The sequence below is a fragment of the Ixodes scapularis genome, unplaced genomic scaffold, assembly GCF_016920785.2.
Source record: "Ixodes scapularis isolate PalLabHiFi unplaced genomic scaffold, ASM1692078v2 PGA_scaffold3__209_contigs__length_174095766, whole genome shotgun sequence".
NCBI lineage: Eukaryota > Metazoa > Arthropoda > Arachnida > Ixodida > Ixodidae > Ixodes > Ixodes scapularis.
In genome coordinates, this window is record NW_024609868.1 from 753,963 (window position 1) to 767,743 (window position 13,781).

The 13,781-nt window shown below is 50.4% G+C and overlaps 1 protein-coding gene across 1 annotated transcript in view; it reads left to right on the forward strand.

Annotated features, from left to right (window-relative positions):
- Positions 1-13,485, forward strand: part of LOC8037736 (paired mesoderm homeobox protein 2A) — a 28,754-nt gene extending 15,269 nt beyond the window's left edge. The window contains exons 2-5 of the mRNA XM_029966282.3: positions 5,169-5,260; positions 7,380-7,481; positions 12,121-12,320; positions 13,110-13,485. Of these exons, the coding sequence (XP_029822142.3) occupies positions 5,169-5,260; positions 7,380-7,481; positions 12,121-12,320; positions 13,110-13,485 (770 nt within the window). The remainder of the gene's footprint in view (positions 1-5,168; positions 5,261-7,379; positions 7,482-12,120; positions 12,321-13,109) is intronic.
- Positions 13,486-13,781: the final 296 nt, after the last annotated feature.

Below are 13,781 nucleotides of genomic sequence, written 5' to 3' on the forward strand. Positions count from 1 at the left end.
AATTACCATTGGCGAAAAGAAAAGGCATTTATCGCGTCCTGAATGGAGCCTATGGAATCTGAACACAACCCTCCTAGCTGACAAAATATTTGCCGATCGTATCCACGAAATTCTTTCACATGTAGAGAGCAGATACCCTCCCTACACGTATTTTGCAAATGGGAAATGTTCAAACAAGAAGTTAAAACTTGGGCAATCGAACGCGTGAGCACTATCACATTCGAAAAATGCGAGAACTGACGAATCTATTAAATAACCTATCAACACTTTACTAACTTGAGAGTAACAATCCTGGTGAATACTCAGAAGAAATAAACATGACTAAAACACAACTCTACCGATAAAATAACAAGAAATATCGAGGCGCAGAGATTCGATCTCCCTCACAATAATTTCTACTTGGAGAGACACCCGGGCGGAGACCCCTGGAGGATGAGCGAAGGTGTGCTTTAACGAAGGAAAGAGTTGAAATCGAACATAATGGTAGTACGAGAGTGAATACGCCAAATATTTCAGAGGCCTTTGTGGATTATTACACTAATCTTTTGGGACAAGGCATTTTATCTGAAGAAAATTCAGGTATAGAACAACTTGTAAACCCCTTTCCTTCCTTAAAAGACGAGGAAAAATAAATAGTCAAGGGTCCTCTGACCTTGCAGGAAATTCAAAATGTCATAAAAGCACTTGCTTCAAATAAGACACTTGGACCTGGTGGCCTAAGTGCGGAATTTTACTGGACATTTTCTGATTTGTTGAGTCCATTACTGCTTGAGGTCCTAAAAGCCGCTCACGAACACCAAACACTACCGCCAACGTTTTATTATGGTCATACTGTACTAATTTCTCAGACAGAAGACATAATAACTTTCAAAAAGGTTGAAGCTTATCGACCTATAGAAATTTGTAATGCGAACTATAAAATATTCGCAAAAGTTTTAAACGGACGCTTACACATCGTAATACATAATCTGATCGGAGAACACGAAACTTGTGGTATACGAGAACGGAACATTCAAACGAACATAGACGTACCAAGATCGTTGATAAACTCTGTATTTGATGAGCAAGGTCAAGTGGCTATAGTTCAACTTGATTTGTCCAAAGCATTCGATAGAGTAAGCCATTCTTTCTTATTCAAAATACTTCCGCATCCGAAAGTAGGAACCATACTATTCGAAAGTATTGAGCCTGTTACAAAAACAACACCACAAGGCTAATTGTAAACAACTCCCTTTCTGAATCTATTCTTATCAAATCTTCAGCAAGGCAAGGTTGCCCACTATCACCACTTCTTTTTGCTTTATACCCTGAACGTCTCTGCCTTAACATTATTACCAATGAAAATATCCGAGGTTATACTTTTTGCTTCATAGAGGTAAAGTTACTGGCTTATGCTGATGACGTGGCGCTGTTCTGTTCGAATGAGAAGAGTGTGGCAAAAGGCCTTCATATAACAGAGAACTATTGCGACCTAACGGGAGCAATGTTGAACACTGAAAAATCTCATGGTTTGTGGATAGGCGCGTGGGCAACCACGCCAGGACAATTCGCTGGGCTATCGAGGAATCGCTGTCCCTTCAAATATCTTGGCGTTCCTCTGGATCAAACAAGATACAATTATCTATATTGGAATTCCGTTGTAACTGAGATTAAGCAAAACGCATTAGCATGGAGGGCACGAGACCTTTCCATCTTCGCAAAAGCAGCAGTGTACAACATCTTTTTAATATCAAAACTAATGTATGCCTTACAAGTATTACATTGTGGTCGTTTAAAGGTACAAGCCTTCCACAGAACCTTTGCGACCTTTATTTGGAGTTCATCTTGGGAACGAATGAAACGCGATAACTTATTCCTTCCGTTGGAAGCTGGCAGCTTAGGTCTTGCACATTTGTTCGTTCGCCAACTCGTCTCGCGACTATTTTTGTTTTTGCTTTTAGGAATTTATCTCATCCTTTTCTGCTTACCATCGTTCAAAGAAAGTTAGCACATTCTTTCCCTTTTCGGTCGTATCAACAAGGAATTCTACCCAAGGCAAACTCTGGGGCTTTTGGAAAGAAGTAGTCGATACCTTTATGTTTCTAAAAGTCCGCTTCTCATTAGAATATCTATTTGAGGTACCAAGAAAACGACTATCACAGGTCTTGATTGAAAGTTTCTTTCCTATTCCACTATATAGGACACGGTATAGACGCTTTCAGGCAGCTGTGCGTGGGCGCTACCATAACCGACCTTCAGTTTTTGTTTCCTCTAATTCCGTTCGCTTCACTTCATCATTTCCACAGTAGGACAAGTTATCGCCATTTTAGGTGCTACTGTGCCCTTCTCCCCAGTACAGGCCTCTGTGGAGCCTCATAAACGTCCGCTTCAGTGGCTCGGCATTTCGGTAAAACAGGAGGAGGTCGGCTATGGCGGCTCAATCTGGCGCGTGTTTAAAGCATCTGTAGGTATACTGTGAAAGACAAGATGTTCTAAAACGCGTAAAGCGAATGTGCATATCTCCAAATGCTAAAACACTTTTCTTTAAGTTACACACATCAACACTTCCAGTAAGATCGTGGCTTCAAGAACGTTTTCTTTTTTGTACCGTCAATTGTCTGTCAATTTTGCTACCGACCGGAAACAAAGGAACACCGCTTCATCGAGTATACAGATGCCGTTTTCTTCTGCGATGTCCTCCAACAAACTCTTAAAATGACATAGACTTTGCCGATCATAATATTCGCTTTTGCCCATACCTAGCGATACAAGCATTCCCTGTGATTTATTTATGCTGAGAGGCCTCCGCAGCCTCTGGAGATGCCGGATGATTGACAGAAACGCCGACACACCACGCACCACAAAATTCATTTTTCTAGAAGAAATTTCGAAAGTAAGAAGTGTTTACGAAGCTCACCCACCAGTACCTGAATGGTGTTACCTTTTTGATGCGTGCCTGTAAAACTTCCAGATTTTTAATATCTAAAATGATCGAGATTATTGGCGACGGGCGCCATCGAAAGCGTCGCTGTGATCGGCCTTCCACGATTGGTAGAATGCTGACTATGACGTCAGCATAGGATTTCCCACAGACGGAAATAAGAGTAATGTAAGAACTTGAATTTCGATGGTGTTGGCAGTGTCGCATTGAGAGCGCAATGATTCCAAGCTTCCACCATGCTAATTACAAACTCTATCGAACTTGTTGTTCGCAAGACAATGACGTCACGAGAGGGAACAATAGGGCGGCGCCAGCAAATGTCTCGCCGGTTGTGTTTGTTTGTGCTTAAAGGAGCGGTGCAACGGTATTCAATTGGAATGTTTTTCACTTTACACGAGCTTACTGGCACACCTGGGACTCAAAGATACTCACACGCAACGCCACTGTCCAATAAAGTTCTTTGTTGCGGAGTAATTTCAAGGACAAAATCGATCATTTTCATTCAATCTCTCCTTTGCTAAATTTGATGACGTAACGTGGGGATCGCAGTACACCCCATATTACGATATTTGAATGCTGTTCATAGATTGGACCCGAGCACTGCGAAGGCACTCGATTTGGGCTCGTGATAATTGCTAGCTCGAGAAGCATTCGGGTAGTGGTCCGTGTCCAATCGCTGCAACGACGACAATAGCCGAGCCATAACAATGTCGGGAACTCAGCGCGTGTCCTGTGCTTTGCCAACCCCGGCGCGTGGCTGTTATCAACACTGGCGGCATATAATCGACTCCAAAACAAGTGGCCGCTTGTTCTGGCTGCGAGTTAAGGGGGTGAACCGTGCTCGTTTTTCTTTAATTTTTTTCCGGAACTTCTATTGCTTGCGGTGAAATACGAACGGGTGTTTCATAGGTCATTAACATCAGGGATCTGTTTTAAGCGGTATTTGCGCAAAGTACAAATATTGTTGCATCGCCCCTTTAAGATATGCTGGGAGTGAAATAATAAGTGCGGCTTATGTGGACATTCCTCTGAACTTTTCACCTCATATCCATTACTGTGTACATAATCATCATTTCACCTTGTAACCACGTAACCTGAATTTTTGAACTTGACTTTCATGTAATAATAATTTAAAAAAAAGAGATCGGTAGACGAGTTGGCTCGCGCACGCCAGCTCGGAGCACCCGCCCCTGCCCGTTTCGATTTGGATGAGCATCGTACCAGCGTGCGGTTGTGTACCACTACAGCGTGGTGCACGTTAAAGACCCCAGGCCAACGGTTGTACTGCACTGGCTAAATTTCTCATCTGCAGCTGGGAGACTCGTCGCCCGTTGAGGCAGACCAAGTTCTAGGCTGTATAAACATACACAACCTAATTTGTTTTAACAAAGCGACGAATTCTAATTGCGTTAAATTTCCACATGTGACGCACAATTCGGTAAGTTTAGAAAAAATAAACAAAAAATCAGTCAGCTTTCCTTAGCATCCGCTCAAGGGCAGAAGAGCTTTTCTCCGGTGAGCTTTTCACCGCCGCCCGAAGAGAGTACGGCCTTACGCCTCTCAGCAAAATCTAAGGTAGTTTATGAAACACGATCGGCGCGATGCGCGAGTGAAAAATCCAGCAAAATGCCGTACAATCGGAAGGGATAGCGTGTGTTCCAACGCACGACATAAAATCGAAGGACGGATGCAGCACGCCGCGTCCACTCAATTTTCTCGAAAGAGCAATCTCTTTCCGTGCAAGGCCAAGGGATGCGCTCGATTTAAGGCTCGTTCACAGAGCTGCGTTCGAGCTGTTGCTCTGGCGACACGTAGGACGAGCCAACAGGGCTGGGCTGCAGGACAGCGCAACGCGGTCGACGCAAATGCGCCGAGGAGCCTTGAACCTGCCGACACGCTAACTCGATCGCGCTGGGTCAGGTAAACGCAGTTGAGAAGGGCGATTCACACATTTGCCTTAAGTCCGACCGACTGCGACGTGCAACGGATTGCGACGTTAATCCTTTAACGGGTTGCCATGGCAACAGCCGCGTCGGCTCCTACAAAACGGGGTAAAAACCGGTTTTGTTGGTGCCGACGCAGCCATAGTAACCCTCGCACACGGTCGGTCTGCTCACGCAAGTGTGTGAACTGACCTTTAGATCGTGCGGTTGCAAAAGCCGGGAAACACACGTGGAACAGCGTAACTTTGGGTGGCTTTAGCGATGTTCCCCCTTGGCTGAATTGGCTGGTCGTTGTGGTTTTGCAGATGGGAGCTATGGATACCAGTCGGAACTGCACGAAGAAGCTTTCGTGCGGAGGAAGCAGCGAAGGAACCGGACGACCTTCACCGTCCAGCAGGTGCGTGTTGCTCTGCATCGGTTCTGCACGCTCGGCGCCCTCCTTCTGCGGCTTTTGTGTCCGTTCGGCATGGGGACGGGTGGATCGGGCAGGCTCAGGGACAAACCGAGGATGTCACGTCACGCGCGAAGGGTTGCCCGCATCTATGTTTGTGACCTAAAAAGGGCCATTTCGCCAAAAAGAAAAAATTTCTTCCTAAAAATCAAAGCTGGTGTATGTCGTTTTTAGAACGCAGCTCTTAGGCGACCGTTTCCGGCTTGAACAGCGTCGCCGTCGCCGTCGGCGTCGGCGTAACCGCGCGGTGCATTACGGGACGCGTGACGTCACTGATGACGTCACCAGTGGCGTCATCAGGTGACGTCCCTAATGACGTCACTAATGATCACGTGATGACGTCATTAGTGACGTCAACAGGTCACATGACGTCATCACCATCGCCATCATCACGATGACGTCATCAGTGACGTCATACGGTCACGTGACCTCCGTGAGGTCGCGTAACCCCCGTGAGGTCACCTGACCCCGGTGACGTCACGTGACCCCCGTGAAGTCACGCGACCCGTGAGGTCACGTGACCTCACGGGTCACGTGAGTTCCCGTGACCTCACGGGGTCACGTGAGGTCACGTGACCCACGTGAGAGCACGTGACCCCCGTGGGGTCACGTGACTCCCATAAGGTCACGTGACCCCCGTGAGATCACGCGAACCCCGTGAAGTCACGTGACCCCGTGAGGTCACGTGACGTCACGAGGGTCACGTGAGCTCACGGTTACGCCGACGGCGACGCCGACGCCGCTCGGAGAGAGGAGTAGCAGGCAGGATGAGGAAGTGAGGAGGAGGGATATACCCACCCCTCAGTACCCTTCCCTCCTCCTCCTCAAGAGCTGCGCTCTAATTCGGCATTACAGGGGGTTGTAAGCGACTTTCATTTTTTTTATATAAAAATAACTTCGCCTTAGAACGCTTAAGAGGAAATGGGGGACGGGGGTGGGATCGCTCCCTTACCCCCTTTTCTTAAAGGAGCTGTGCAACGATTTTAACGTTGAAAGAATTGGCATTTTCTGCTTTTGATATTGTTCACTGTGTCACAAATGGCAGAAAACACACCTCCTTTCTTCGAAAGGTTGCAATTCTGCGGCGTAATAGCGAGGCAAATCTTGGAATATTTCCCGACCTGCAGCCACGAGCGGCGGCCATGAGAGACAAGCGGCGTGACGTCACTTGGGTAGTTGTAAGAAAGATAGCAAGTTGTGCGAATACCTGCTCGATAAAAGGTAACTTTTTTATAAATCTTGTCGTTCCAACATATATATAAATGCGTCAAAACCCTGGTATCATCGACAAAACTTTTATTATACGGAGTTTTAGTGGCGCCATCTATCCTAGGTCCACAAAACCGCGAACAGCCGCCAGAAGCCGGAGGGGGAGGGGGACAGCGCCGGACGGGCAAGGACGGGTGGTCACGCGGTCGCGAGCGGATGAGTTCTCGCTGCTCGCTGATGGCTCTAAAGAGAGAACTTTTCCGGAACGCCGCGCCTATTCAAGTGACGTCACTGTGCACGTGACCCGGAAGACGATGCACGAGTTGAGAGGCGGCAAAAACCGGAATCTTTTTCATTTTCTTAAATAAAAACTAGGGTATCCAGGCAAAATCTGTTTTCTGTAGTTCACTGCAGAAGTGTCAGGCATCAACTTCCACAATTATTTAAGCAAAGCCCCGAAATTGTTGCACAGCTCCTTTAAGTTCGCCCCTGGTTCGACCATGCTGATGGCCCTGTGCTCGGAACACCGCCAATCGACCTTCCTCCAGATGGTTTAGCCAATGGCTGCCTCCGAGCGCTGTCGCGACACAAGTGCTCACGCTATCCCGGTGGCTGCAAAGGGCGCCCACCCTTTCTATGTCCGAGACTTCCTTGGAGCACGGTATCGGCCTTCCCATTGGTTCAGCTGATCAAATTAAAGCCAGTAATTTGTTAACGCGACTGCATTTCGGAGCACTCAAAGACATCTGTAGTGCGCCTTAGGCGGCGGCCGGAGATGCTTTCTTCGTAGGCAGTGCCGAGCAAGCCCGACCTCAGTCGACGTGGGAGTTTGCCCTGACGCGCGTCCGTCTCGCAGCTGGAGGAGCTCGAGAAAGCCTTCGCTCAGACGCACTACCCGGACGTGTTCACGCGCGAAGACCTGGCCATGAAGATCAACCTGACCGAAGCCAGAGTGCAAGTAAGTCACCATTTTGCTACGCTCAAAACCTTTCTGCAGTAAAGTCGGTTCTCTGCAGGGAAGCGACTCTCACTTCATCAGCGTCTCGAAATGCCCGTATTGCAGCCAATGCTACAATCGCGAGAGCACGAGGTCGCAGCTTCGAAACGCTCTTCTGCGGAACCAGCGCTCGCGCAAAGGCCGTCTCAAAGCCAGCAGCGCGGGTTGCTCGGGCTTGTAGCTTTGGCTGTAGTCTCAGCTTAAGTGTGAACGAAGTATAGTATCGCGAAACTGCTTAAAATCTACTACATTGTATTCGTATATTCGTTCTATCCAAGGCCAGTGCTAGTGATCTATTTTTTGTTTCTGAGTTGTATAGGAATTTATAGCTTCTTTTCTCCATTTTTCGTGTTTAAAAATCTATGTACCCCGCACTGCTGCGTTAGAACTGTAAAGGGGACAGAGACCTCGTCAGGCATCACGCCTTTAGTCTCTGCCCATCTCCCGGTCAATCGAGAAAAGAAAGAATAGAGAAAGTTCTAGCGTGGCATTTGATTTGATTTTTTTTTGTCAGTAATTTCTAGTCAAGATGCAATTGTAAATATGTAACTTCCACTCCGCCTCGCTAAAACCGCGCAGTACAGTCAAACCCACAGGGGAAAGAGCGTGTCCCAGCCTTTTCAAGGGGAGGGAAAGGAGGAGAGATAGGCTCCCTACCTTTCTCTTTTGTTCCTCCTTTTCCTCCTCTTTAACAGGTGCGGATACGATCTCTCCCCTTAATCTTTGGCTGTACTGCACGGTTTTAATGAAACGGAATATAGAGAATCAGATATTCTTAGTTTTCAATTCTAATAAGTAAATGCTGCATTGAGGAGGATACGAGAGCTTATCGGCGCTATTCACTGGCCGCCGTAGCTGGGTCCGCAACTGCCGATCAGGTCCCACAACGCTCGAGGAACGTGCATTGGGCGCGATCGAAAGAGTCCTTTCTAGAAAGTCGAGAAGCGGGATTCGTTCTGAGCGCTCTCAACGACTCGCTCAACTCTGGCGGGAGCTTACCGCATCTTTTTCGACGAAAGTAAAGCTCGACAACAGAGCCCGGTCCCCCAGAGCTCCTTCGCAAACTCTCAATGACGGGCACTATTTACTGCCCCCGACAAATTTCGCGTTTTAAGATGTAATAAAGGATATGCCGTTACAACACGCTTTCATATGAGGCGTCTTCGAAGGTAGTCAGGCCTGTTGCGGCGTATCGAAGAAGAAATCCCCGCGGTGTGCAGAAAGCGAGCGAGAAAAGCGAACCGCGTCGTACCTCGCATCGCACGAGCGGACTACACAGAGCGGAAAGCCGAGCTACCGCCAGAAGGTAAAGCTGATGGTTGGCACGCGAAGTCCAAGTTTTGTAACTCCATGCAGTTATCTGAGCGAAGCATTCGAAGCCGTTCAATGCGAAAAAAGGACATTAGCCGTGCCCCGGCGGATTCTGCTCGCATTCTTCGGGCTAGACTGGACGTCGCTCGCGAGTCGTTCACTTGGCGCCCCCAACATCCGGAGCCAGGAAAACGTTCCGAAAGTTTACCGTCTCTTTCCAGTAACAAGAATGAGGAACGTGGCACGCTCATCCTCCCGCGAAGCGCAGTCCATTTGTACGGCCCGTGAAACAGGGTTCACTTTTATGCGCGGAATCTTCCTCTTGGCCCCCGAATGCTACGGTCGGTACGTAGCTCTCGTTTGCCCGTCGTTTTTTGTGGGCCGCGTCCTCCGACGACCAGGGCAAAGGAAACATGCGCGACGCTGGAGGGAAGGCGCGGTTGGCGTCCTAAGCGCACGAGCCACTCGAATCTCGAGACCAGTAAACAGGTCGAAGGTCAGCCGCCGGAACCTCTCGGAGTTGCCGCGCCCAGTGAACAGCTCGGGCTTCAGCGAAGAAGCGCCGAACAACGTCTAGCGCCCGTCCAAGCCAGGTGATCGGGAGGAGGACGTCCCGGTTGTTACAGGGCGGCTTCGCCGGAACTCTCCGGGGCCCGTCGCTCTCCCTCTCCGGGTAATAGACTGGGCCGCGGCGTCGGTGCGGCTAATTGAGTCGGCCGCTCAATGGCGGGCGCCCAGCGCGGCGCCCGGAGGCGGGGAAAGCCCCGTCGTTTGTCTCACTTAGCCCGCGCCCGACGCCGCTGTAAATCACACGCGGGCTGAGCCCCGCCGGAGCCCCCGCGACGAAAACCGCACAAAGAGCGCGTCGGAGTCGACCGGGAGCCTCTTTGTTCCTTACCTGACGCGTCGAGTTACTACCAGGCGTCGTACGGCCGAGGAAGCCCCCGATAGCTTTTTACCCACAAATGTGAGGAAATTCGTAGAGAGAGAGACGCATTAATGGCCTAGTGGCGGGTTTCCGGTGTTTCTTTTTTCCGGCGTTTTCTACTTATCTCAGGTATAGTGCGAATCGCTGAGGCGCTCAATCGGATGATTATGCGATGGGCTTCCATACTCTTTTTAGATTTGGGGAAAGCAGATTTGGTTGGACTCGCTGGTTGTCTCGTTGTTCGCGCAACTATAATCTATAGATGCGGTGTTAGACGGCAGGCGCCGCACAAAAATAATCGTGTTTATCAGAAAGTTAGACACACTTTTGCGAAACAACATCACATTGCAGAATTAATCGTTCGATATTCCCTTTTTTTACATTTATAAATGCTATCCCCACGCACGTTTTGTTTTTCCTTCAGGTTTTGAAAGTTTTTCTTTTTTTTTTTCTGTCGGCCCAAAATTTCCTTCGTTTCTCGAGGGTGCTTTGTGAGGTGAAACGTGCACACGCCCAGCTCTTGGCTTCGACTACTATGGATGTCGGACTCTTTCATGTGCGCAACCCCGGCTAAAGCTAAGAATTTTGACCGAAGGTTTTTTTTTTTTTTTTTTGTTTTTTTAATCCTCAGTAAGCGAGTGGACGGGCGTTGCCGTCGCCAAGCAGTTTCCCATTTAATTCGCGACGTTGACTTCCTTCGCTGCGACTCGGTCGCATACTTGGCCATCCGTTTCCCAGGCGGAGGCCGGGTGGTTAGCCTCGATTGTTTCGCTCTTTTTTGAGGGCCAACCGACATTTGTCCAGAAAAAGGACCCGAAATATTAGGCGGATCGGGCACTTGTTCTCACAGTCTGAAGATATGCAGAGTATTTCACTGAACGCCGTCCTGCGAAAACTGCGTGTCGCACAGAAAACGAGTGCATCTCTCGTAGATTTCTAACGAAGGGCCTGTTCAAACAATTCATGAACGCTTCTCGGTAATTAAGGTAATAAATATTTTCACCTAAGTAACCTTTTAGTAAGCACATTTAAAGGCTTAGTTTTAGTTCAATAATTGCTGGGAATTGCGCAAATCCACGGAACCAGCGTACTTTAATAAAATAGAAGGCACGCGCAGAATTATGCGGCTTAAAAGAAACATTTAATTTGGTCGCGTTCCTAGGCTTCGGGTTTCTATCGGAGCGCCAGTGATTCCCGCGGCTAAAGCGCGCCACTAACGTTTCTTCGCCGCTCATTTTTCGCACGACAGGTGTGAACCCAAGAATCGTAGCTGATTTCGCCATGTCATTCGAGCAGTACAGCGTTTCATTTCGCAGAGCTCCAACGAACTTCCTGCATTTCTACAAAAAAGGATAAAAAGAAACAAAAAAAAAAAAACAAACGCAATCGCACGGGAAAACAAAAACAGCGACAAGATATTTTTTTTTTTTTTTCTATTGCGAGCTTTGGGCCGAAGAGGTCATTTCGTCTTCCCCCGGCTACGAACGCCGTTAGCTGCTCGTCTTCCCCCGTTACGAACGCCGTTAGCTGATGTTTAAGGTGCACCTTGATGGGCGGTGAATCGGCTGCACCCTGACGAAAGGGAAGCACCTTTCAAGAAATCTGAGTTACGAGATTATCCCCGTAGTTTTTGGTCCCGTGAAATCAGTTATCGCACTTATCTTGGGCAGAAATAAATGTAAACCGCGTTTATTTTGAAAAGCACGCGCAGAGATTGCCGCGTGGCATCCTCGCTGCCGCCGGTTATCTGTCCAGAGCGTCGTGACGTCATTCCTGAGCCAGCTTCGAGGCGAGCACGGCTCAACTGCCCCCGCAAATGACGTCACTTTTGCTAGTCTTTTTTTTTTTTTTCCCCCGCTCTAGCGCTTTCTTATTTTTGGCGGGTCTACGTCGAGATTCAAATAGGCTGTTAAGACCCTCCTCCAAATAAGATGGAAAGAAAAACAAAAAAACTTAAGACAGATAGTTTTTAAGGTGATTACGTTCCAACTTTTTCTATTTGTTCGAGTTCAAGGACCTCTTGGGCTTCTCTTTGAAGGAAGTGGGGCAGGCCCATTGTTGACCCTCGGAAACCAGGGGGGCTATGTTGCGCTTTTTGCACTCCCAGGAGACTTGGAAGACGGAAGTGACGTCAACGACTAGAGCAAATGCAGATTGGATGTTGACAGAAAAAAACAAAATCAACATCCAATCTGCATTTGCTGCGTTGTTGACGTCACTTCCCTCTTCCAAGTCTCCTGGGAGTGCAAAAAGCGCAACATAGCCCCCCTGGTCCGGGGTTCGGGGAGCCTCGGGAGCGCGGCCGTAGGCCAGGCGCCGGCTCTCGGTCCCTGTGAAGAGCTGGCGTCGTTGTCGCCCCAGGTGTGGTTCCAAAACCGGCGGGCCAAGTGGCGCAAGGCGGAGCGACTGCGGAAAGAACGCGAAGAGAAGGACCGCTCCAGCGACGGCGCTGCCGGAGCCACGTCCTCGGCCGACGGCGGGGGAGATGCCGGTGCCGACGGGTCCTCCAGGAGTCCGAGGGCGTCCTCGGGAGAAGGCGGCAAGCAGGGGACCCTCTCGAGGTACGCCGACGGGCTCCGCCGTCTGCAGCGGCCAGGACTCTCGCTGCCCTCACTGGAAGCGAGGCGCCGTTTCCTTGCCTCAATGCAAGCTAAAGGCGTTTTTTTTTTTGTTTTTTTAACCGGAGAAAAGGGGGGGGGGGGGGGGGGGCGGGGGCTTTGTTGCTTACCACTTGGCGGCCGTCGACGGCAGTGACCTGCTCCAGGAGCGCAGCTGCAACGAGAACCAGAATTCGTTGCCCGTGGCAATGTGTTTTAAAAGAAATTGATCGATGAATCCAAACTGCTTTTATTTCACGGGCTCTAAAAGAAAAAAAAAAAAAAGCCCGCCCTCTACTTGGCAGGCCAATCACTGGGATCTACGAAGCGCACGCAGCCAATGAGGAGGTCCGTTCGGCTAGAAAACGCCGTGCGCCCGGGAACACCGAGCGTGACGTTTCACGCGCCCATTGCTCGTACGCGAATTTCTGATTCCAAGCGGTGGCCATTTGGGCGCGACCCCGTTGGCTGGAAGGACGTCCGCAGTTTGCATGTCCGGCAAAGATTCGGAAGGGTTCGCGTCGGGACGTCGACACTACTGGCCGCCCACGAGGCAAGCGCACGACGTCATCCTTAGTGGATTCCCGCCCCAAAGCTGGACGACAGAAAGCGCCGGACATCTTGCCGCTTGCTAGCGTTGTGGTGAGACGCTGCAAGGCGCGTTGCTGGCGACGCTGCTGAGGCAGGGCCGCTATCGATGACGTTTGAGAGGGAAAAGCCCCCGAGAGACAGCTTCTCTGTGGCGCCCCGCAGCGCGACGCTGACCGACGACGACGACGACGACGAGGGCTCCCGGGCGTCGGCGCAGTCCGAGACCCAGGCTGCGTCGTCGACGACGGGCCCGACGTCCTCCGGCCTGGACGGCCGCCTCGAGACCTCCCGGGCGGACCCGTCGAGGCGCGACGGCCCGCTGTCGGCGCCCCACGAGGGCCCCCTGCTGGGCCCCCGAGCCCTGCCGCCGCTGCTGGGGCCTCCGCTGCCCCTGGGCGCCTCCAGGATGGGCGCCTCGCCGGCGGACCACCCCTTCTTCCGGGACGCCCTGTCGTCGTTCGCGGCCGCCGCGGCCGCCTCCCTGCCGCTGCGAGGCATGCACCAGCACCAGCTCTTCTCGGCCTTCGCAGACGCGTGAGCCTCTCTCCCTCCTCTACTGTTGGTGCTTGGAAACATTTCGAAAGAAGAGGGAGACACATAAGGGACAGAGCCTGCTGGGCGGCCTCCTCATCCCGGCCAGCTTCGCTTTGTTCCCTTCTTAGAACGCTCTCCCGCTTCGGGTCTTGCGAGCCCCTGGCGTCACTAGGGGGGGGGGTTGTACTTGAACCGGCTCTGAGATTTTTCAGTCACCTCAACTGGTTGGTTCACTCGTCTCTGCGGAGCTGAGGGCTTCTCGTATAACAGTGAAAACATATGGATCGCCCCTGCAATTGG